The sequence below is a fragment of the Protopterus annectens genome, chromosome 7.part0 (assembly GCF_019279795.1).
Source record: "Protopterus annectens isolate FY-2018-M chromosome 7.part0, PAN1.0, whole genome shotgun sequence".
In the NCBI taxonomy this organism is placed as follows: domain Eukaryota; kingdom Metazoa; phylum Chordata; order Ceratodontiformes; family Protopteridae; genus Protopterus; species Protopterus annectens.
In genome coordinates this window covers 1,155,196,868-1,155,222,739 of record NC_056739.1, presented here as the reverse complement: position 1 = coordinate 1,155,222,739, position 25,872 = coordinate 1,155,196,868, and the positions used below count along the sequence as shown (strand labels likewise).

At 38.3% G+C, this 25,872-nt stretch overlaps 1 protein-coding gene across 2 annotated transcripts in view; it reads right to left on the bottom strand.

Moving 5' to 3' along the window:
- Positions 1-25,872, bottom strand: part of DAPK2 (death associated protein kinase 2) — a 1,192,346-nt gene that overhangs the window by 246,025 nt on the left and 920,449 nt on the right. For both annotated transcript variants that reach the window (XM_044077737.1, XM_044077738.1), the window contains exon 4: positions 9,363-9,501. In XM_044077737.1, the coding sequence (XP_043933672.1) occupies positions 9,363-9,501 (139 nt within the window). The remainder of the gene's footprint in view (positions 1-9,362; positions 9,502-25,872) is intronic.

Sequence of the window (25,872 nt, the reverse complement as noted above, 5' to 3'; positions counted from 1 at the left end):
GGCATCTGGATCTGCCCCTTTGAGGTCTGTCTGACACTGGAAAGGACCAATTCTTTGTTGGCCAGTGTCTGCTAAACCTAGGTGGCTGTACTTGTAAAACATCTTTGACCGTTTGCATACATTTAACTTTGTCCTCCATTTTCTTTAACACCTCTTCTGCCTTAACACCAAACAAGGTACCATGCTGTAATGGTGCATCTAATAACTTAGCTTTGATATGATCAGGCAGATTTTGTTCCTTTAACCAAGCATGACTCCTAATTACAGAACCCGTAACAGAGGCCCTGCAGGAGGCCTCCAGAGAATCAAAACCACATTGCAAAGTATGCTTTCCAACTTGTTCAGCTGCATGCAATAAATCCTGCATTTCTTTGTTTTCTGCACATTCAGAATTTAACAACATTTTCTGTTTAAGCAGTGTCATGACATATTGCTGATATTTGAGCATATGAAACTGGAAGTTTAAGCTCCTTATAGCCAAGGTAGCAGATGTGTAAATCTTTTTTCCCCATCTATCCAGTGCCCTACAATCTCTCTGTCAGAGGGGGGTAAGGTTTTTTGCAGTGGAAGCCTTAACCCCTTTGGAACCCTGAGAAATAGTTTCTGGGTCTGCAGCAGGGTTTTTGAAAAGGAATTTATGAGAGTCAGGAACCCTGTAGTATCTGTCAGGCTTAACAGGAGCTGGAGGTAAGGAGTCAGGGGTCAGACTAGACTCTGAAAACACATCATCTACAATGTCTAACACAGGTGGAATAGTTAGTGGCCTGTGTTGAGGTAGTAGAAGGAAGTCCCTGAGCCTCTTCTTAGATTCTGAAAAATCTTGGCTCTCCCAGTGGAAATGCTCCCTCATGGTATGCAAGGTTTCCCCAAAGGAATAGTCCTCAGGAGGAGAAGCTGAAGGAATAGACTCTTCAGCATCAGAATCTTCATAGGGGGGGAAGAGAATATTCCTGATCAGAAGAGGAATCTGAGGAAATGGAAACCTGATCTGAAGATTCATAGTCTGTCTCTTGCCTAGGCCTCTTACCAGGAGGGGGATGGGAACCCCTGATCAAGGTAATTAAGTCTTCGGCCATTTTGGGCATGGAGGCCTGTCCATGTGGCTAGTGAACTTGTTTCTTTGTCTTTAAAGGTGCTTTAGTCTTTGCCTTTCAAACTGTAGTCGGTTTAATGTATAATTGTTTAGGTCTGAAAACACCCTCAGAAGCCGATGCCTGCTCAGCGGCTCCAGACCCATCTGAGGGAATAGTCTCCAAGGCTCCAATACCTTGAGTTTCCAGCGGCCTGACCGACTCCACGTGGGAGTCGGTACTGGCCTGCGACTCTAAAGTAGCGGGCGTCAGGGGCTGCAAAGCGCCTCACTGAGAACCGGCGAACCAGCGACTGGCTTAGGAGAAGCTTCGTTGTCAGTTTTGGACCTCGGTTGCCTATCTTTTTCTTTTTCTTTGCGCTTTTTGTGAACTCTGGTAGTTGGATGGCTATCCGACGGCATTGTATAATTAAATCTGCGCCCAAAATAGCTTAGTGCAAAATTGTACCAACGCTTAATAGTCCATTGGTTAAATCTAGCACAAAACCTTGAAACTTCGTGGTCAGGGCCTAGGCAAGGAATACAGTAAGAATGAAAGTCCTTATGAGGTATTTGCTTCCCACAAGAAATACAATTATTAACTTTTTCTGACATTGGTCTGGAACAAGAAAAATGTTTCTCCAACGGGTACTTAGCTTTTAATGAAGACTTCGGATCTGAAACTCGAACACAAAAATCTCAGGAGTCGGCTGACCGGCACTTGTGAACTGCTTCTGCTTCGGGCACCGCGCGGCAAGAAAGACTAAAGAAAATGGCATCATCTGCTTCTTTTATACCCCTGACAACCTGATGTCAAGGAAGGGGCGACAGCAGCCGATGCAGGACCCAAGACTTTGGAATTCAGGCCGACTGAGGGCAACCTGCCAGCAGGATTACCCAAATGTAATGACTGAACACGAAGAAAATCTGTAAAATCAAGGAAAGAGATGCTATCCCTGATACTATTAATGAAAACATCAGGATCTGAGTGTGAATTTAACCATAGAAAAAATATATCATCAATAAAATGCATATAAAACCAGACCTGCTTGAATGCTTCCAAGTTAATAAGAGTGTCCACTTCCCAAGCGCTAAGTACTAAGTTTGCATATGCTGGAGCCATTTTAACTGCCATGGCAATACCTTTTTTCTGATGTTAGATTTTCTCATTGAAAATAAACAAGTTGTTGTCTAAAACAATCTGTAATAGTTACATGTGGTTCTAATTTTCTCTGATTCCTTCTTAACATGTACAGTGAGGTATCTTTCCACCAAGCTAATACCTTCTTTGTATGGAATACTAGGATACAAGGCTACAATGTCAAGGATAACAAGTAAAAAACAACTGCAAAGAATAGGATTAGGATGGTTGTGGTTTTTACTGACAAAATTAAAGACCTGGTTTAAAAATTCCCAAGAGTCCTTTAAGTAAAACAAGGAAGACTGAACAATGGGTTTTAAATGAAAAATCAATAAATTCAGTCTTGATTTTCTTGCATGAAACAATGTGCCTAAGGGGTGGGTCAGACACATTTTTATGTATCTGGGGAATCCCAAACATTCTCCCCAGACATAGATTAATTACTTGTATGAACTCTAAATCATGACTTGAAAGCAAGTTGTCATTAAAAAGTTCCAAAAGAATCCGATCAATTTCATTGGCTGGACAATGCTGTAGTTTTTGTTGTTACTCAAAGTAACTTCCATTTTATGGTATAAACAATGTTGTCCATAACTAAAATGCTTACTTAAATGGATTAGATAGCTCATGACATCCACATTGTGGGCAGAGCTTTCTCTCTTGTATTTTAGGCTGTTTACTTTTGAATTTTCACTCATTTATATTTGAGTACTGAAAAATGTCTGATGAAGTTTGATAAATAAAGAACAAAACTGCTCAAATCGGAAATGTGTTTTTTTAGTTCTTTTTCCTTCCTTTGTTAGAGTTTTTTTATTTGATAGAGTGTTCAGTAGTACCTATTAGACAGTTTTATCATACTATATAAGGGTAAATATAAATGTTCTACTATATGACACTCTACACTAGGATTATAGCTAAATTATAAAACTTAGGAATACAGTAACAGTACAAGACATAGCATACAAACAGAAACAGAGATTATAATAACTAAATATGTATAGTTAAAGAATATAAATATATCTAGAAGGGTGGGAGGTTGGTATAATGATTAAGGTGCTCACCTTATAGGCACAAGGTGAAGGGCTTGATTCTTACATGGGGCAATTGGCTGTGCTTAGAATGGCCCACAAGGACAGTTAGCCTGGTACTAATTTATGAACTTATGATTCTATGAACAATTTTACACATAGTAAACAAAACAAAAGAAACATAAGCTTATCTGACCTGTAAATTAATAAATATGAATATAACAACTGACATCCTCCCTATAGTAGACTAGGGAGCTAATGTGAGGTACAGGGAAAGATGATTGTAGAGATATTCAGTTTGGTCAACTTATAATAAAGATTCTGAACACCTGTTTAACTTTTCTTATTTATAATAACTCACTGATGGGCTTTTTTAAGATGATGCATACTAAAAAATGAGACACATTAATATAAATCATAATCATGAGCTAAGTGTTTTTAGTGTAATGGAGTGTTTGAGAGTTAGTTTGTTCGTCTTTTTCAACAAACTAGGAATACATTATTCCATGATTGAATGTTTTAGAGTTATATTATTAAGTATTTTTTGTTTGTCCATAGCTGAAGATTTCATATTGTTATATATAAAGTATATAAGTTCTACACATAAATCAATTTCATTATACCCATGTTTTTTCTCCTTTAAATAAATGTATGATTTTAAATGCATATCTATTAATATTCATGGCTAAGTAATCAGTAAAGAGGGGGAGTCTGTTCAAATAATTTCTATTACATAAAGCTCAAATTGCATTTCTACAGGAAAATCATTTACTTAATAAAGATGTAAATAAACTTTCATTAAAGAATTACTTAATTTTTGCAGGCTCTGACTTTCAAGTTTAAAGAACAGGCACCCTTATTTTATGGGACTCACCAGTAATGCCTAAAGTAAAATATACTTATGTTGATGAAAATGGTATGTTAAGCAATGTTATAATTGAGTGGAACAGAAAATTATAGACATTGGTGAACTCTTATTGGATTCTAGGGTTTGGAGCTAAAGATGTAAAAAAATTACTTAGACACTACAGCCTTTTACATGAAAGATAAGGTCATAATTGCTGGTGATTTTAATTGTATCTTATCAGACAAAGATTCCACTGCAGACAGAAAGCTGAGAATCACATCTTCAGATAAACACTTAATCAGTTTTGTAAATCTAATGAACTTAAAGGCTATATATGAGCTAAGGAAAACAAACTCACTTCAATTTACCCATTATTCATATAGCTATGGAACACAAACAAGTACTGATAAAGTTTTTATCTCCAACAATCTATTATCACATATCAGAGAAGTTTTAATAGTTTCATGTCCATTATCGGACCATAATACTATAATCTTTAATATTATTGTAAAATGACAATATAATACATCACAGGATATTAACAGCATACATTATTAAAACAAAAGGATAAAAATTTCCTAGAAATAAACATGTACAGTAAAGTAACTGACGGTGTCCTGTGAGATTCACTAAAGGCTTACTTAAATGGAAGACTTACAAGGTGATATATTAGTAAAACAAGAGAATGGGACAAATAATTGAATGCACTACAGGCCAAAATAGACACACTAAAGTTAAATCTTAATACAAATGACATTTTCAGTCAGTCTGAACTTAAATGCTTTAAATACAAAATATGTTGAAGTTCTAAATTATAAAGTTTCAATAAACCTGGAAAAATGAAAACTTCAAGCATATTAAGTTTGCATAAACTTGCTCTTAGATCAAAGAAAATGAATAAACTAAATCATATCAAAACAATTATAACACATATAAATAAAAAAGAAAGTAGAACAGATATTAAAGGTATTCTTGAGGGCTTTAAAATATTTCATGAAAATATAAATAATAATACAAATGACTAAATGATCATATAGTTCAAACTGTTCTAAGGGAAAATATAAGTAATACATTAACAAGTGAACAAATAAAAACAATAAATTGATAGACCATTCACTTTAACAGAAATAAAAGATCAAATAAAAAGTTAAAAAATAATAAGGTACCAGGCTTAGATGGTCTTGTATCAGAACTATATAAAATACTACTAGATGATACAGTTAAAATATTAGATAAGGTCTACAGAGAAATAAAAACAACTGCTGAAGTCCCCCATCATGGAAATATTTCCTTATATAACCTGTTTTAAAAGAAGATAAAGATCCTACAAAGTGTTCATCATACATACCCATTCCACATTTAAATGTGGACTATAAGATAGAGTTCTTTTATATGAATGTAAAGTTGCCTATGTTACAAGTAAGAATTCAGTAAAGGTCTTTAATAAAAAAAGATGTTCATGCCTTTTTAGCGAAAAGAATGAATCTACTTATGCCTAAACTAATTAACAGCAATAAAGCTGGGTTTATTTTAAACAGACAAGTACAGGATAATATAACAAGAAGACATACATTAACAGACTATGCAAATAAAAAAAGAACTTTCTAACATTAGTCTTGATTTAGATAAGGCTTTTGACTCAGTTAATTGATCACACCTGTTTAAACACATAAAGTGTATAATTTCTCACCTGAGCTAGTTGCATTACTTTCTAAGTTATATAATAACTCTTGTGCTTATTATTAAAATAGGTTATTTTCTTTCTATTTCCTTTAAATTACAAAAAGGCACAAAACAAGGCTATCCATTATCACCTCTACTTTCTGCATTAGCTATAGAAACCTTTGCTTATAGTATTAGATCCAATAAGAATATTAATGGTATCAAAATAAAAGAAGATTTTGATCTAAAGATTCAACTCTTTGCTCATGATATTTTACTAACAATAGGAAATATAGACAATTCATTAGAACATATAATTAGCTCTGAGTCAGTTTAAAGAAATCTCAAACTTAAGATTTAATCATAATAAAACAAGTGCATTATTATTTAATGAAAACATCTAAAAATCATATAAAAATATTCTAACTTCAATTGGAATAGCAATCAAATGAAATAACTTGGAATAACCATTATGTCTAATAACAAAGAAATGATACAAACTTTCAACCAGTTGTTGATAAAATTTTAAATTTAGTCACAGTTTGGAACAAATTCTTCTTTCTCATGGAAGAATGACTAATCCTTACTAAGACGGTAATTCTCCCTAAAATATTGTTTGTCTTACAATCTTTAGTACTATATCCACCACAAAAATTGATGAAGTATATAAACAATATTCTACTTAAATCTTTTGGCATCCTGATAAACCAAGAGTTTCCCTTGATTAGCATAGAAAAGGTTGGGATAATGGTGAAAAAGGATTCCCTGATATTCAACTGTGTGCTACTTCAGCAACTGTAAGAGTTATACCACTGTGGACAAATTCATCTTATGATTCAAAATGGAAACAAATACATCAAGATATATGATTAGTAAATAATAAATATTTGACAACCAGTCATAAACAAATAGTATCTAATGGTTTTATCCAGTTATTAAAAGATTTTTGTGTAAATGGTATTACTCTGTCTTCTCAAATTCCCTATTGAAATAACACCATTTCCACTTTCCAAAAGTTCACATATTCTAACCACGTTATTAATGACTTAATATTTTCTATGTTTCCAACTACATATACAAATGACTGCTTAGAAACTTATAACTTCAACAAAATGCTAGTATTGCAACAAAAATTAATTTAATTTATTAGCATCATTTCTTAAATGGTACTGATATATATACTGTTGGAAATTTAAGGTCAAAATAGAATAAAGATTCTGAGAATTTTACAAATATTTTGAGATTTCTTGAACACAGAGGTAAATAAGATATTTAACCTACATAAGAAATTGTTCCCCATATTATTGGAATTATTAATAAATACCAATAATGCAGTGAAAAATAAATCATATTTGTCACAAATTTATACAATTCTTAAGTTAGATTTCACATATTTAGTCAAATCCTATTGGAACTATTCCTCAAAAATTAATAGTGAAGACTTCTCTGAACAATACAAGAAATTAATATTAAAATCTATAGATAAAATTGCATCTTCATTATATAGGAACATTTTAATTTGGACATTTTTAAATAGAGCTTTTGTCACTCCTAACAAAATTACAATTATGCATAAATCAAATAGAATTAAATGCTGGGATGTGATTCTAATTGCTTGGACACATATGGTATATGAATGTGAATTAATCTCCCCCTTTTGAAAGAAATTAATAACTTTATTCAAGTCTATAGTTAGATAGATGTAATATTTCTAAATCTTTAGTTTTATTTAATGCTCAGATCCTGGGAATAACTCCAAAAACCCAAAGTGCCTCTTCTTTGGTCTATTCTTGCTATAGCAAAAAAAAAAGTAATTACTAAAAATTGGAAAAGTAACGTTACCCCCTGAAGTGCTGAATTTATTAGTATGGCAACACTGGTTTGCAGTAGTGAACTGCATACTATAAAGATGAGAACTTCTAATATTACACACTCATACAAATCTTGGATTAAACGGACTTGCTTGAAAGATACTAATTGTTTTTGATGTATAACTTTGATGTATTGAACAGCTGTGGACCTATGTAAATAGTTTTGTTTTATAAGTGATTTATTTATTGTTTTAAAACCAAATTAAAACAAATAAAAAGAAAAGAAAGGAAAAGAATGGCACAGTTTGGAATTTCTTAAGTTCAAGAGTACAAGAAGACAACAAAACAACACATGTTGTATACCAGGAAAAAACTCTACAATGAATATAAATGCTATGATATCAATTAAAAAAAATAAAATAAAGAGACAACTAATAGAGACATAGAGCTCAAGAGGAGTGGTGAAACAACACTACAGATAATACTTGATTTTGCTAGGCCACAAGCAATGTCAACTATGTAAGTGAAAGAAACAGAAGAATGAAAAAAAAAACAAGGCAGTAATACAACAGAAAACATCTAAGAAGTATATGATGACGTAAAAAATAAAGAAGTGAAAGAATGTGGAACAAAAGTTACGGATGTAAATTATATGAGTCTGTAAAGAATAAAGAAGCAAAAGAAAGTGAAACAAAAATCACATGTGAGCATTTTTATCTACTGATTCAGTGAATCAGTCTTCTGTGACAGACCATTTCCTTGAAACCTGCAAACATGCTAAATGTCTGTATGACCTCCTTACTGACAATATTTATTTTTTATCCATATGCAAAATGCTAAAACTCAGCAATTTCAGCCATCTATTTAAAAACATGTGACCTAAGAACCACCCCCATAAATTTACACTGAAGAATACTATCTATTTAAATAATACTAAACTAGATGATAGGCTAAGCTAAACAAAGATCTACTGGAAGAAAAGACTTAAGATATCTGCCCATGCGCAGGCAGGAACATCAACTGAATTGCAATGCACATCAAACTCCAATGCTTAAGTGCCTAGATGTTGTGGAGGTCGGGAGGCTAGTACTTTTGTTAATGGCGGACTGGGCCATGACTGACATGACTGACATGTAGTTAGCTATAAGTAAGGACTACATTGCAAGGCACCTATAACAATGAAAATAGGCCCAGTACAAAATTAAATAAACTAAATATCCTGAACCATCTATTACAAAACACAGGATGCAGAAAACTGTGTACACACTATCATACTGCTGTCACTGTCAGCTATTTTACTCCTTACTCTGTTATGTGGGGTTCTTTAATGTTTCTCAGAATTACTTGACTACCATAATTATTGACTTACTACATTCTGATCATCAGATAATCACCACTATGGAATGACAATACCCTTTTCAGAGGACAATTACATATCATAACGCTGCCTGTTTTGTAGCTGCAGCACTTCCCTACTACCATAATAACCGTTTAAGCTTTCTAGAATGGTTTTCATTCAGGAAAAATGCTCCACTCAATAGTTTAGTGCCAATCTGACTTGTCTTACCCACCTGCCCCTTAAGCTTCTTAACTCAGTTTAGAACTCATGCAGTTTTGCTCATGGTAATGATCAATGGTCAAAGAGCTCTGCAGAAATAAGTATTAAGTAGGTATAACAAATGCAAGATTTTTTTTATCCAAATCCTCCTTGAACTTCTACTTAGGCTTCTTTTCAGTACACTACTTCGATCTGGTATAACTTTGTTTTTTTTTTAAACACACTGGAAAAAAAACAAACTCCTACCTTTAGATCAAAGTGGGCTATTTTCTTAGAGTGCAGATAGCTGACACCATCCAATATCTGCTTAATAAACCGTGTTGCTTCTTCTTCGCAAAGTGACTCCTTCTCTGCTAGAAAATCAAACAGCTCTCCCCCTGATACCCTGAAACAAAAAGGTATACTGTAGGTTAATGCAATCAGGAGGAGCAAACCAAATCAGCATAAATGAGGTAATGTACCCAGCAGATAATGTTCTCTTTCTTTCAAAATGACAACAGTAAGTAATTTGTTATTACAAGCAGTTTTTGTACACTAATGCATTTGTCCTGATTATTCCCTGCTTGTGGTCTGCACGTCACAATTGCCTGTATACAGCATATTATCTTACCACCAAATAGAAAGTACAGTTGTGTAAAATCTTTCAATAACAGTAGATGTCTTTCTTCTCACTGCTGCAGTATTATTTACTGAAGGGATCTCCTGCCAAGGACAGCTAAACATCTGGCCAATATATCAAAGCCTATAGTACTTATAGACATTGTACATCGCACATATGCTCCCCATGCAAGGTGTAGGGCATTAAGATGACTTAAGGACGCACACACTAAGAACTAAAAAAAGCCCCAGAAGGAACAGAATGTCCTTAAGGACAATGAGAACATGTGCATCCAGAAATAGAAAAAAGGAGGAAGATGACAAAGGACCCCTCAGCCAGGTGAGTAAGAAAACTATAGGGCAAGAGCTAAACTAGAGGGGGTAGGAAGGAGGCAGAAAATACTGTAACAGTGAAGAGAAGAACATCTACTGCTATGGTGAGATTTTACACAACTGTACTATGTCCTTTCATATCACTGTAGCAGCATTCTTTACCTAAGGGAGAGTACAACAGCTGAAGAGAAAGCCTGGGAGGAGGAAGGTACAGAAGAGCCCTCTACAAACCCATGCAGGATAGTCCTGGCAAAGTCTGTCCTGGCCCAGAAAATAACATCAAATTTGTCATACGTAGTGAAAAGTATGAGCAGAGGTCCAAGTAGCAGCCTTAAAGATGGAATTGTCATTCACACCCTTTAAAAAAGGACCAGTGGAGGCAACTACTCTAGTAGAATGAGACGTTACTGATGATGAAAGACACGTGCCATGAAAAGAATAACAAAAGGAAATGGACTTAGAAATACAGAAGAAGACAATTTGTTTAGAAACTGCCATACCTAAACTCCTGGGATTAATACAAGCAAAAAGCTGCTCAGACATGTAAATAACTTCAGTTTTATTCAAATAATATCTGAGCTGTCTTTGCAAATCCAAGGTGTGAAGAACATTCTCACTGGCAGACTACAGGGGAGGAAAAAAGGAAGGGAGGTGGATAGACTGATTAAGGGACAACTCATTGACCACCATGGGCATAAAAGAAGGATTATTACAAAGAGAACCCAGTCTCTGTGGAAAACTAAGAAAAGAGGAACAGCCATGACAGCCTGAAGTTCAGACTTCCTCTTGGCTAAAGTGAGAGCCATAAGAGAACAGTCTTCCAAGTACAGTGTTATAAATGAAGTTGAACAAGCAGGCTCAAAAGGAACAGCAGTCAATTTCTCAAGGACAAAACAGAGGTCCCAAGAAGGCAGAATAGACTTCCTGAGAGGCCTGATATGAAGGATGCTTTTAATAAATTGCTTGACCTCAAATCTAGAGGCCAGAGGAGGAGTCAAGGGCAGACAACCAGAAATTGCTGACAGGTGAGCTTCAGCTGAAGAATGTGCCAGCCTAGATTGGGGCAGATCACACAACCAAGAGAGAACCAGAGGAACCTCCACAGACAGGGGATCCCGATGGCAAAAGAAGCATCAGACAGAAAATCACTTCTATTTGGACATATAGGATTTCCTGTTATTGGGTCTCCTGGACTCCTACAGACCACAAAGCAAGTCATCAGAAAAGACGTGCCTGAAAGGGATCAAAACCTTATCAGTTGAGAGTGACCCCTTGTCTTGTTTGAAAAGATCTACCCTGTGAGGTAATGTGTGGTGACTGCCCCTGGCCAAGTGGGAAAGAAGGGGGAATTACTGTTGTCTGGGCCAAAATGGAGTCACTAGCAACATTTTGTGAAAGTCCTGCCTGATTTTGTGCAAGATTCGTGGTAACAGAGAAAGGGGGAAGGCATACAGAAACTTCCCCTTTCAAGGAAAATACAGGTTATCCACTTCTAAGGCAGAGGTCTTAGGAGTTTGGAACAGAATAGAGGAAGTTGTCTGTTCAGAGTGGAGACAAAAAGATCTACCTGAGGAATACCCCACCAATGGATACTGTCCAGGAACAAATCTCTGTGAAGCATCCATTTGTGAGCTTGTGTGCTAGACCTGTTAAAGGAGTTTGCCACTAGATTGTGCTCTGAGGGAATGTAAACTACCTGATATGTCACTTGATACTGGACAGCTAGATTCCACACCTGAAGAGCTAGTCTGCAAAGAAGATAAGATAGTGAGCCTCCTTATTTGTTGACATACCACATCACTGTGGTACTGTCTGTAAAAACTTTGAGGGGCCTGGGATAACAGAGTGGACAGAAAGCCTGAAGAGCCATAAGCAAAGTCCTCATCTCTTTCACATTGATGTGATCCTACCTCTAATGAGGTGGCCAAAGGATGCACCTCGCCCCCTGTCAGAGGTGTCTGTACAGAGCTCCTGAGTTGGAACTGGAGCTTGAAAAGGAAGCCCCAAGCTGAGTGAAAGGTTAAGAATACACTACTGAAGTTCAAGCTTGAGACAGGGAAGAAAATGTATTGGGAAGTCCAGAGGGTGGCAATGTTGAAGCCACACTGACTTGAGGTACCACTGAAGCTTCCTAATATGCAGCAAGCCATGAACCTGAGAACTCTGTGAAATTCCCTGATGGAGACAGATGCCAGAAGAAGAAGGGACTGGATAAAGGTATTTCGAAAGTAAGAGGCTTGGGGCAGGCTGATTCATCAGCATGGGAACTGTCTGTAGTCTGCAGCCAAGGAAAATATGATTCTGGGAAGGTATCAGAACTGATTTTTGAAAATACATGGTGAACCCCAGACTGTGTAAGAGGGAAATAGTACATGTGAGATTTGGAAGCATTGTGTTGGGGAAAGGAGCTTGAATAAGCAGAGAGACAGGGAAAGATCCAAATTCCTCAAATCTTGCAAAAAGCCATTTGGTGAAGCATTTGGTGAATACCCTTGCAGCAGTACAGAGGCCAAAGGACAAAACAGAGAACTGAAACTGCAAGGAAGAGAATGAGAAATGTAATAATTTCCTGAAAAGGAGGTGGATGGTGATGTGAAAGTATGCATCCTTGAGATCCAGAGATACCCAAAAAGCCTGGGGTTGAAGAAGAGGAAATAATGTCTGCAGAGATAACATCTGACAGGAAGGAATATTAAGGAAGGTGTTCATCTAGAAAAGATCCAGAATTGGTCTCCAAGTGCACTCCTTTTTTGAGACCAAAAACATCTTGGAATGAACCCCCCCCTCCCTATTTGGGCAGCAGAAATGGCTTAAATGATGCCATGAGCCAGCCAAAAGAGAGTAAAGAACCTCTGGGAAATGAGAGAGCTGATCCTGTGGATGTTGAGGAATGCCTGAAAAAGGGAGAAAGGGAATTCCAAACCATGAAATATCCCTGATAGATAATGGACAAAATCCAAGAGTTTGAAGTGATTCATAGCCAATTTGGAAGAGACAGGAACAGACAGAGGGACAAGGGAAACTGGCTGAGAAAAGGAGGAAGCAAACTGTCAAACAGAAGCTGGCTTGTCCTGAAAAGCAGGTTTCTGGGCGGTAGGAGGCTGAGCAGACTTAGCAGGAGGTATATGCCTAGAACACTTCTTGCCCTTAGGAGGAGGGTGAAATTGCTTACAAACAAATACAGACTTAGAGGGATAATTCCTCTGAAATTTGGGAAGAGGAGAAACAAAAAATATGTTTCAACTCCTGCAAGGCTTTGCTCTTGTGCTGGAGAGACTTGAAAAGTTCAGTAGCAGCAGCAGATCCAAAATTGTATTATACAAAGAACATCCAGACATTTAGCCTTAACATTATCAGGCAAAGCCTGAAGATGAAGCAAAGAATACTGCTTCATAACTGAACAAAAGGCAGCACCCCTGAAAGAGGCAACAGCTGCATCACAGCTGCATTTGACTGAATGCTGTGCAACTTCAGAAGTAGAGCCCTGCAGGGAAAGGGCCGAAGCCTTCCCCTCAGAGTAAGGAAAGTTAGAAACCACCTTAGAAACTTGAGAAACAACAGCCAAGACATACGTGGTTAGTTGATGGCCCCAAAGGATTAAGTGGCAGCAGTGTAAACTTTCTTGCTCAGCCTTGCAATAGCCCTACTATCCTTATCAGAAGGCAATAGTTTTGTAGAGGGCAATAAATTGGATGGCTTGTCAGATGAGAGTGACAGTACAGAAGGATCAACAGAAGGGAATTTATAAAGAAATTTGCACTCATCAGGCATTTTATAGACTCTATCTGGCTTCTTAGGTTCAGGGGTCTGAGATTCAGGGGCTACAGATACTGCCTAGAAAGTATCCTGAAGGGCAGCCAGAACAGGAGGAGCAGCAGATGGTTTGGGAGACTCCATCTGTAGGGGCTCATAATATCTCTTCTGAATCTTACGGACTTGAGAACAATCCTACTTAAAATAATCCATCATACAGGCAATGGTATTCCAAAAGGAGAAATCTTCCAGGGGTGAACCTGGACTCATGGAGTCCTCCTCCTCTGAACAATAGTCTAAGGGGGAAGGGATCTGGGAAGAGTAACCTAAAGATTCTTCCACTGAGTCCAGGTTCTCATTGTCCTCGTGGAAGATCAGGGAGGAGCAGGAACAAAGACCCCTTGAGGAGTTTTCAAGGCCATCAAAGCATTAAATAAACCCTGGCATTCATGTTGGGGATCCTTAACAGGGGAAATATGATTTTTTGATATCTTTTTCTGTGGGACATCCGCTCAAGATACCCGTGGTGTGACTCAATAATGGTTGTAGGAATCTTTTTCCCTAACTAAGATCTGAGTAATTCCCCTTTGTCTTTTGGATAAAAGAAGCAGAGGTTCCCCCTCAATGTCAGGTACAGGTATTTTAAAAGCTGCTGAGTATGTGCGAGAAGGTGGATCTATGCTAGCCTCAGATGGGGTTGCAGCATAGGAATTCAAAGCAACCACGGATGGTATTCCTGGCCCTTGGGGTGGGAGGATTCTGCCATAACACATCTATCCAACAACGTAAGACATTGGTTCTCTAGGTTTATGGACAAGGAGCAAAGCTGGCTATGAAGGGTATTATGCATGAACCCCTGGCAGATACAGCACTGTGTATGATTGTGGGAAGCACCCAAACAGAAAAGACACTGGTCGTGATGGTCTTTATGGGGAATATGTGCCCCACACTGACAATTTTCCTTTCTGGATAACATGAACACAATAACCACAAAAATAAATAAATAAAAAAATTTAAAAAAGAGAAGAAACCCCATCAGGGCACGAACTGAAAACATGGCTTGGTAACCGGCACAACAGAAGGACGTTCACACCGATGTTCAACAAAGGCATTCAGAGTGGCAGCAAGTTCTAGTGTGTGCTTTGGTATACTGACTGGACACTGGGCTATCCCCGGCAAGAGATTCCTTAGGTAAAGAACACTGCAAAATTGATATGTTAGGGCATCACTGCCTTTAAACAGTTACTCAGAACTCGAGTATAAAACAAAGAAGAAAAACATTTGCTTAAACTGATTTTACTAGAATGCTGTCAACTAGTTTATTTCAGTTCTCTGCCCTTTGTTATCCTTTCAGTTAATATCTGATAAAAGTGCAAACTGTAATTTTTTTCATTAACACTGCATCTGCTCTTATTCCAAAGTTAGTTACTTGAAAAATGGAAACTAGCGGGATATACTGTCTAGCTCACCCATGTAGCTCTGTTAACTGCACACATCAGTCTGAGGGTTTACTCTTTCATACCTACTACTTCAACCACTGAACAAAAACAGAAACTGACTTTCTGCCCATCATTTCCTGAACTTCCTAGCTGATTTGATACTCTGCTTCTGACATTAAAGTCATTAATATTGTGGAAATACTATATTAGCATAAAAGATAATGTAAGGAAGAAAAGAAAGGTTTCAGTGTTTCTGGTTTACTGTGTAGGTATCTGACAGTGGTATTAAACTTTATTTTTATTTTACATTTGTTTCCAGGGCTTTTTTGACTGGGTTTAATTAAAAACCCTTTTCAGCAGAAGCTCGGGGAGAAAAGCTCCTACACATTATACACATTTTTAAAAAGGAATTCAGTAACATAACTGAACAGACATTAAACAATATGCATTAACAATTTACAAAGATTTGCCAAGTTTATTTATATGAAAGAGGAGCAACTATTACAGTATAAACGATACTTATTCATTAGTAGATGTTGAGCACTGAGCATATGAAGAGGTGCGTTACCGGATTTGTCAAATAGGTAATAAATCATGTGATTAGTGGTTAGAAATTCAAAGAAACTGAAATGAGACACGGAATTCGGTAGGGAACAAAATGCAAATATTGTCATTATAAGGTGGGGTAAAGCAGATTAATTCTACATATGGCTAGCATAAGGTTTATTTTGCATGTATAGAGGTGGGTTGAGCAGCATCACAATGTAAATAGCTGGGAGATTCTAGTAAAACTTTACAGGCATTGTTGAAGACTGGTTGTGGAGCTTGGGATTCTGGATGAAGAGAAATGGTAGGGAGATATGGCAAGCTGAAGGCAACAGTGGCATTTATCCTGGAGATGGACAGGAGCACATCCATTGATTTGATACATGAAGTTTTAGTTGTTTTTTAAATGAGTTTGCATTCTGAATGGATTTCAGTGGTAGTTGGGATGTGGTTTCATAGTTTAGCTATCCTATCTGAATACAGAGAATAACCTGCAGTATTACATGATTTGGTTATAGTGATTAATTATTTTTCTCTACAGCATAAAATTCTGTTGGGGCAATACTGTTGTATTAAGTTGTTAAGGACTGGGCAAATTTCTGCCTTATACAGAAGTCTGTGTATTGTTGTTAAGAACAAAATTTGTTAGCCTACTGTTAAACTATGGAATAAAATACAGACATGGTATATATGAACAAGCCCAAAGACCAACCCAACAATCTAAAGCTATCTTAAAGGACTCCAAAGTCAGACCAGTCTTGATTGATGACAGCTTATTATGTAGATTAACAATAGACTGTGTAACAGATTATGCTCTTTTCAATGTTTTACTTTTCTGTTTCCTATATGTCAAACTGTTTCCATTGAGGTACACCTTAGTATCTATAATGTCTATATTTAATAATATTCTTACTTCTTCAACAAATAATGTTCTGCATCCCAAACATTTTTTTTCATTAATCTGTAACTAATAAAGTATAGTCCTAGATGATGCAGTTTTCAATTATAGATCATACTGCTACAATATCAAATTTCCTTGTGAATTTTCTCTGAAAACATTCCAATCTCACTAGGTGACACTTAGATAAAGTACAAAATAATGAATTAGAATCATTATACTGAATAACTGGTCTTATATAAGTGACACATGCGCTTTGTAAAACAGCACTCGACTTGGATGCTATGTCCTCCTGTGTTAGACCAATGAATCTTAATGTTTTCCTTTACGTATGGAAGAACAGCTGCATGGATGGTAAGTATGCATGGAAGGTGCAGAGTTGCAGTGGTAGCATTGCTGCCTCACAGCAAGAGGTTCTCCAGTTTGATTCTCGGCTGGGTCACCTTCTGTGCAGAATCTGCATGTCCTCCTGCGTTCATGTCGGTTTTCTCCGGGTGCTCTAGTTTCCTCCCACGTTACAAGACATATGTCTGGGGCATTTCTCCCCAGGCCTCCGCTGAAAATTGGCTTCATTCCAAATTGGACTTTCCCGGCAAACAAATGTTAAATAAATAACAGCTGAATGATGACTGTGTGATCTTGCATTATGATTAGCAGAAGAGGTATTTGTGTGTATATTGTTTGTGTGTGTGTGTGTGTGTGTGTGTGTGTGTGTGTGTGTGTATAGACATATACATATATACTTATATTTTAGATATTTGTATGTCTATGTGTGTGTGTTTGTATGCATATGCACGTGCACACACATACACATATATAAAGTAGATACATGTATACAGCTACATTTACACATAAGTGTGTGTGTGTGTGTGTGTGTGTGTGTGTGTGTGTGTGTGTGTCTGTGTGTGTGTGTGTGTGTGTATATATATATATATATATATATATATATATACACACACACACACACACACACACACACACACATGTACATACGTATACATATACATAAATGAGGATAAATAGAAAGACACTTCAGCCAAAAGGATAACAGAAAGTAACAGTGGGGTAGGAAGGAGGGACAGAATACTATAAAAGAGAGAAGCAGGACATCTACTGTTCTGGTAGGATTTTGCACAACTGCACTGTGTTTTTCCTTACCACTGCTGCAGTATTCTTTACTCCTGGTAGAGTAAAAAAGCCACTTTAAAGTATGGGAAGAGGAACCACAGAATAGACTGCCAAAAACCTATGAAGGATGGCCCTGGCAAAACCCGCTCTGGGCCTAGAAATGACATCCAACTTGCAATGTTTGGAGAAAGTGTGAACAGAAGACCAGGTAGCAGCTTCCAAGATGGATCTAGTATCCATACCCTTGAAAAAAGAATCAGAAGAGGCCACTGCCCTGGTAGACTGAGCACAAACAGAAGAGGAAAGCAAAAAGAAAGGGCCTTAGTAGTCCAGGAGGAAATGGTTTGCTTAGACACTGCCAAAACCTATTTCCTGGCATGAAAGGAAATGAAAAGCTGCCCAGATTTCCTTGACATGTCCAAGTAAAATCTGAGCTGTCTATGTAAATCCAAGGTGTGAAGAAACCTCTCAGTAGAATTCTGTGGAGAAGACAAAAAAGAAGGAAGATGAATGGACTGATTCAATTACAAATCATTAACCACCTCAGGCATACAAGAACTTGTAAGAAGAGACACCCTGTCCCTGTGGAAAAAAAAAACAAAAAAGGTGGAACCACCATGAGGGCTTGCAATGCAGAGACTCTTGTTGCAGAAGTAAAAGCCACCAACAATACAGTCTTCTAAGTACAATGTTGAAGGGAAGAAGAAACTGCAGGGTCAAAAGTAGAATGAGCCAATTTCTCAAGAACAAAATTAAGGTCCCTAGAAGGAGGAATATGCGTACTTGGAGACCAAATATGAAGGATGCCTTTTAAAAATTGTTTGACTTCAAAACTAGGGCCAAAAGTGGATTCAGAGCCAGGCAAATGGAAATGGCTAACAAATTAATTTTAACATATGAATATGTCAAGCCAGAATTGTGCAACTCATGCAAAGAGGAAAGGACCGTATGCACCTCCACAGTAAAAGGGTCCAGATCATGCTTGAGACACCAAATACAAAATTTCTTCCATTTAGTCACATATAATTTTTTAGTAGTGGGTTTATTGGCTTCCTCCAAAACCTGAAGCACATCTGCAGAAAACTGGCACTTAAAAGGAATTTAATCTTATCAACCAAAGTGTCAACTGAAGGGTCGGCAAGTGAGGGTGAATGCGAGATGCCTTGTCTTGTGTGAAAAGATCCATCCTGTGAGATAACTTGCGATAATTGCCCCTGGCTAGATGAAATAGAAGGGGGAACCAGTGCTGTCTGGGCCAAAAGGGAGTCACCAGCAAGATTTTGGGTTTGTCCCACATGATTTTGTGTAGGACCTTTGGTAGTGGAGGAAGATGGGGATAGACATACAGAAACATCTCCTTCCAAGAAAAAGAAATGGCATCTAATTTCCAAGCCACGGGACTTGGCACTCTGGAACAGAACTGGGGAAGTTGTCTGGTCAGAGGGGAGACAAAATTATCTGTCTGAGGAGTACCCCACTGATGCACACTGTCCAGAAATACCTTCTTGTGAAGCATCCACTTGTAAAGATTTGTCCTGGACCTGCTCAGAGAGTCTGTCACAAGAATGTGCATTGAGGGATAGAGATGGCCTAAAGAACCAAGTGATGGTAGCCTGCAAAGACGGTAAGATTTTGTGCCCCCTTGTTTGTTGATGTATCACATGACTGTGCTATTGTCTGTAAAAACCTTTAGAGGACCTGCAACCCAATGAGAGCACCTGGAGAGCTAGAAGTAGAGCCCTTATTACCTTGATGCTGACACAGGCTGCCAGTTGTTGATGGGACTAAAGAACATTGACTTTGAGGTTGTTGGAGGAGGCCCCCCAACCTTAATCAAAAGCTTCCATGTACAGCTCCTGAGTTAGGAGAGGAACCTGAAAAGGGAGACTTGGATTTAGGGAAATCTGATTAATCCACCACTGGAGGTCGAGCTTGAGACAAAGCAAGAGAGGAACCAGATAATCAAGAGGGTGGCAGTGGTGGAGTCAAACAGTCATGAGATACCATTCGAATTTCTTCATGTGGAGTTTGGTAAAGGGAACCATGAGGTGCCATATACCCCAGAGCTTGGAGAAATTCCCTTTCAGGAAGGACTGGAAGAGGAAGAAGAGACTAGAAATAAGCAGTCCAAGAAAGGACCTTGGGAAGCGGGAGGCAAGCCAACACTGTAATGACCTGGATCCTGCAACCCAGATAAAACTTGGCCTGAGAAGGAGTCAACACAGACTTTTTGAGACTGAGTATGAACGCTGCGCTGCACAGAAGATGCATACTAAAGTGTAGATCCTGAAGCAGGAGGTGCTGAAAGGGGCTTGAATCAAAAGGTTCATAGGTAGGTACTAGGCTATCGGCTCTAGGGCCTATACAAGCCTAGCCAGAAAGGTACCCTGGCTTTTGCCACCCAAGAAAATTATTTTCCTGTGCCTCTGTCGAGCAGAGCCACAGAAATGATCCCCGGGGTGAATTTCCTATTTTCCATCCAATCATCAAGATTTTTCTTGAAGACTGATAATGAGGAGCTTTGTTTGACATAGATAGGTAGTTTGTTCCAGAGTATGGGAAGTCTCTAGGACAGGAATCTGTCCCTCAGCATGTTCTGTTTATTGTGGTGACAAGGTTTAGGTCCCTAGAGCATGTAGCTTGGAGAGATTGGGATTTCTTTAAGTGGAGAATGTCCACCAGCTCTGGGTTTGACATATCTTTGTATGATAGGCAGAGATCGCCTCTGAGTAGGCGATATGCGACGGAGTAAAGCTGGTGTTTTTTGAAACGGTCTGCATAGGGCATCTGTTTGAGGCTGGTAATCCTCTTTGTGAGGTATGTCTGCAGCCTTTACAGTTGTTAGATGTCTTGTGAGGTACATACCAAAAGGGGCGTTATACTCTATAATGGGTCTAATGAGTGACGAGTAGAGGGGAACAATGACCTCTTTTTTTCTGGATGGGAAACCTTTTGTGATGAGGTGTGCCACATAGAAGGATTTCCTGACTACTGTGGCAATGTGATCATCAAAGGAGAGACTGCTGTCCACCTGGGTCCCAAGGTGTCTTACCACACTTTTGGTGTTAAGCAGACTACCACCTATGTGGTAGCTCATGGGTACAGAGTTTTTCCCAAAGGGGATGACGATGCACTTTTTTGGCATTTAGCTAGAGGCCATGGCTTTGACACCAGGCATCTGTCTCAGTGAGATCCTTTTGTAGGATGTCCGCATCATTAGGAGTTTGAATTATGGCTCCTAGTTTGCAGTCATCTGCGAATTTTATTAGCCAAAGACCTTCTGTGTTAGCCTGCACTTCAGAAAAGTAGATACCAAACAGGAGAGGATCCAGGACTGAACCCTGTGGTATTCCACTTGTCACTGGTCTGAAGTCAGATTTGGAGTCTGCTACTTTCACAGTGTGGGTTCTGTCAGTGAGCCATTTGGCAACCCATCTTGTGACATAGGAATTTACACCTAGTTTAGTGAGTTTATCTATAATTCCAGAGTGGGGGATGGTATGAAAAGCCTTGGCAAGATCTAGATAGGCTTTGTGAACCACCTTACCCTCGTCTACATCGTTGGTGACTGCTTCAAAGAAATCTATCAGGTTTAGGAGACATGATCTGCCTTTTACAAACCCGAACCAGGTGGGGATCAGAGTTTGGAGATTACCAATGTCTTTCTTTATAAGTTCCATGATGATACGTTCCATGGCCTTGCAGACCAGGCTTGTTAGGCTAATTGGGCGGTAGTTCCCGGGGTCCGTGGTGGCTCCCACTTTGTGGAGAGGGATAACCGTCACTGTGCACCATTCAGTGGGCACAAAAGCTGAGGTGAGGCTATAATTGAACATGGTGCTTAGGTGGGGTGCCAGTTCATTCTGTAGTTCATGTAGAATGCAGCCTGGGATGTTGTCAGGTCCCATGGATGCTGTGTTATTGGCTTTGGAGAGTGTGGTTTTTACCTGTGCAGCCGTGACTACAGGAACTTTGCATTCTTCCAGTAAAGAGATGGGCCCTTTAGGGGGTGAGAGGGGGGTAAAGTTAGCACTGAACCTATCTGCCAGGGTCTTGGCAATATCAGTTGGTTCTGTATATTTAGTGCCATTGTGCTATAACTCAGAGCAGATCTGAGTGTTGCCATTGAGATTCTTGACATAGCTATAGAATGCTTTGTGGTTGTCTTTAGAATCAGTGATGATTTTGTTTTCATAACTAGCTTTGGAGGATTTTATGAGGGATCTCAGCTTCTTACTGAGGCTGACCAGGGAGTTCCTCCAATCATGGGATTTTACTCTTTTTTGCAACAGTTTCTTTCTTCTGTTGTAGAGTTTGTTTATGGCAGGGGACCACCAGACTGGCTTCCTTTTTTTGGAGGCTAGCATCTTGGTTCTGTTAGGGATAGCACGAGCCATGCACTCGTGTAAGTGCTTACAAAGTGCATTTGTGTAGGATTCAGCAGTTGTACCTCTCTTGACCATCTGCATGGGTGTCGTCATCCAAATAAGGGAATATTTGAATTCCTTGAAGTCTGCAGAAAGGTACTACAGGATCCAGGTATTTGTCTTAGGGACAAACACCTGAGAAATCTCACACTGCTTAGCACCCAAATATAACAGTGTTCATGTCCATCTTTAAGGGGAATCTGCCTCCGGCACTCACATTTTCCCTTCTTGGATGACATGTAAACTTAAGGAAATAGGCAGGAAAAAAAAGAAAGGAAGAGATGTCAACAGGGTATTTATATGTAGAAGGCTCAGTAGTGTAACCAACTCGGTGACTGGCTTGCGGACCAAATTCAAATGTAGCGTTCGGACTGGTGGCAAAGAATTTCTGAGGATTAGGCACTTGTATGTCACATATGCACTTCTTTACACCTTACACAAAGTATGTATGTCTGATGTACAGCTCCTGGAACATGTAAAGGCATTAGTATATCTCAGGAGTGAAGAATACTGCCACACTGAAAAGGACAGGCATATTTTTTCTGAGAGGGGCATGCATCCCTTGACCACCATTACCCCTTGATAATTATATACACTAACTCCAAGATCATACAAAATCAAGGAAAGAGTATATTCCCCAACCCTAGAAACTGTGAGATTTCTATATTCTACGCTTATGGTGTTTCTTAAATCTGTGAATCACTAGAGGTGTTTTCTTCTAAAAACAAAATTTCCATAGTCACAGATTTGTCAGTATGGGCATAAATTAATACAGCCTGGAGGTCTAAATACCTTTTATTAAGGCATCTTGCACTAAATAAACTGTCTTTTAAAGATGACGTGTTAACCTTCTATTTGCCGTTACTACTCAGTATTGCTCTCTAAAAACTATTGCTTATACAGGAAAATGTTCTGTCATCCAGGTGTTGATTTTCTGACTTAAGTCATACCCATCTTTTCCAAATCAGCATGATCTATAGACACAATTTTTCCATAGTGTTAGACATTATACATAGTGTATGTCTATAAAGCACACCATAAGCAGTTCTTGCCTTAGCCAGTAATTTTAATTTCTTGCTTTTTTAGAACTAATTCATTATACATTGACTTCTCATTTGTATTCAAAAACGTGCACATCAACTGGATAGCCCAACCAGCATGCCCATTATAAATTCAGAATATATCAATAGAAAAAAAGTCCTGTCTCTGAAGTACCATTGAGTAGCAGACATTTTGATTGGCATATGCTACAGAGGACAGAGCAAAATACAGGAAAAATCAGGTACGGTCTGCAAAACTAAAGAAACAGAAACCAGCCTGATTTTCCTTGTATTTCTGCATTGTCCCTCTGAAAATCTTGGCAGACTGTCATACCTCTGAACTGTCCAGATTTCTTAGAATGTACATATTTTTGCCTCTTAGTTTTGGTCTTTTCCCTCGTAAAACATTTATTTTTCTGGCAAGCTACTCGGGATTGAAATCATAAATAATGACAGACATCTGAGGTTTAGGCTTCATAACCTTTAGAAAATGCACATTAACACAAAACCTCTCCTTCAAGCAACTTTCTCATGCCTTAAGTCACATATGCATGTAAAGTACATCAACAAATACAATGCAGAGGAGTAATACAGCACTGTTATACAGACATTACTTAAGAAAGGTAAGAAAGTTCTTTCTTACATAATGTTGTTGTTGTCTTTCGGCTTTTCCCGGTTAGGGGTCGCCACAGCGGAACTCCGGTCCGCTAATGATTGGTAGTAGATTTTCACGAACACCGAGGTGCCAGCTTGATGTTCAACCTTCAGCGAAGGCACGCCAATTTACGCATGTCTTTCGAATGCCCACCCAACCATGGGGAGGACATGCAGACTCCACAAAGAAGGCACTCTCCGCACTCCAGCCGAGAATCGAACGGGAGAACCTCTTGCTGTGAGGCAACAACGCTACCGCTGCACCACCACGGCTGTATAACCATGTGTCAACATATGCAGATCAACCTTTAATTCTGTAGCTGTCATGATACTCTGTTTGCATGCTGTACCAAGTTCAGTATCCAATATGTCATTATTACCTGCCATTTATAAAAACAGTATTTCCGCCTAATTTGAACTGCATTGTTTTCAGTCCTTGTTAGACAGCTTAGTGTAATCAAGTTTTTATTTAATACAGGAATTAAGCTGTGTATTCCCTTCACCATGGAACCCACCTATTAAATATACTTTTCAAAGTAGAAATACATGGCTATCTTTGCATCTATCCATCAGTCTTTCTGCATTTGTATCTATACATTTAACTCTGTCTCCAAGCGAACATATTCTACAAGCATGAAAATAATGCTGGAGATTTACTTCATCTTAACATCTTTCTCTTTGCAGTGCAACATTCATCCATTTATAGTCATGAGTTGTATCTGACACTTACAGTGACTGCATGAACAGCCACCACCACACACTGAGTTTACTGGGCATGAAAGAATGTAAGTAGGTTGCCAGGCCTTTCTTCAGTATTGCTCATGCACATGAGCACACATACTTGTGCTCACATACACACCAGTGCACATGCGCGTGCACACACACACACACACACACACACACACACACACACACACACACACACACACACACACACACACACACACACACGCACATGCACAAACACATGCTGACATACACACCCATGCACACATACATACATTGACACGTATATAGCTAGGGTAATTCAGATTCACCAGTCCGCCAAAACAACAGCACCAGAGTGATGTGGTGTCTGATGAACTAGGCCACATTAATATTTGTTTCCTAGTCAATTAGTTACACTAAATTTAGAAAGTGATTCCAGTACAAGAAGAGTTAGATGTGGATGCTGTACACCAGCCCTGGTTACTGAAACCAGTTCTGTGTTATAATAACCTATATAATTTAGCTGTCTCTGAGATATATTAAATCCAAATGTCCTCTATTACTTCAATAAATCATTTTTCATCAGACGTGGAGAGGACTGACTTAGTAAACAAATTGATGTATTGGGTAGACAATGACAAGATAAAAATATAGAAGCTAGACTGATGGATGAACAAGAGCAGGTTCATGCACTTCTGAACTATTACAAGCACATATGCTCCCCAAACCAGATCTGCTGCATGTCTAGTTAGAATTTTTGTTGGGATTTTTACTGGTGGGATGATTGCTGACACAGTTTGTTTGGATTTGTGCATATCTGTAACTTGAACTATTTTATCCGAATAAAAAAGTAGGACTTCGGATAATGCTTCTTTTTAATGAATACGTATTTTGATCCTTAAGATTCCTGAGACAGTACCACTTTTGCATATGAAGGTTGACAACTGACCACAAGAAATGTAAAGGATATAATCCCAAGAATCATAACAAAAACCTTTTGATTGATAAAACAAACTGTTGGACTGCCTACTGGAATATCTACAATATATGAACTGGTTTGACCTCTGGAGAGATTTTTTTGTAACATGAAGTTACACTGGTGTGTAGAAGCATTTTTAGCTGACTGACTAGTTATTTTGTCTTTTCAGTGTTACTTGTAAAACACACTTTTAAACAAATGCAGCAGGCTTACGCCATTTGTGTAGAGAGCTGAAAATGTGTCTGACAGAGGAA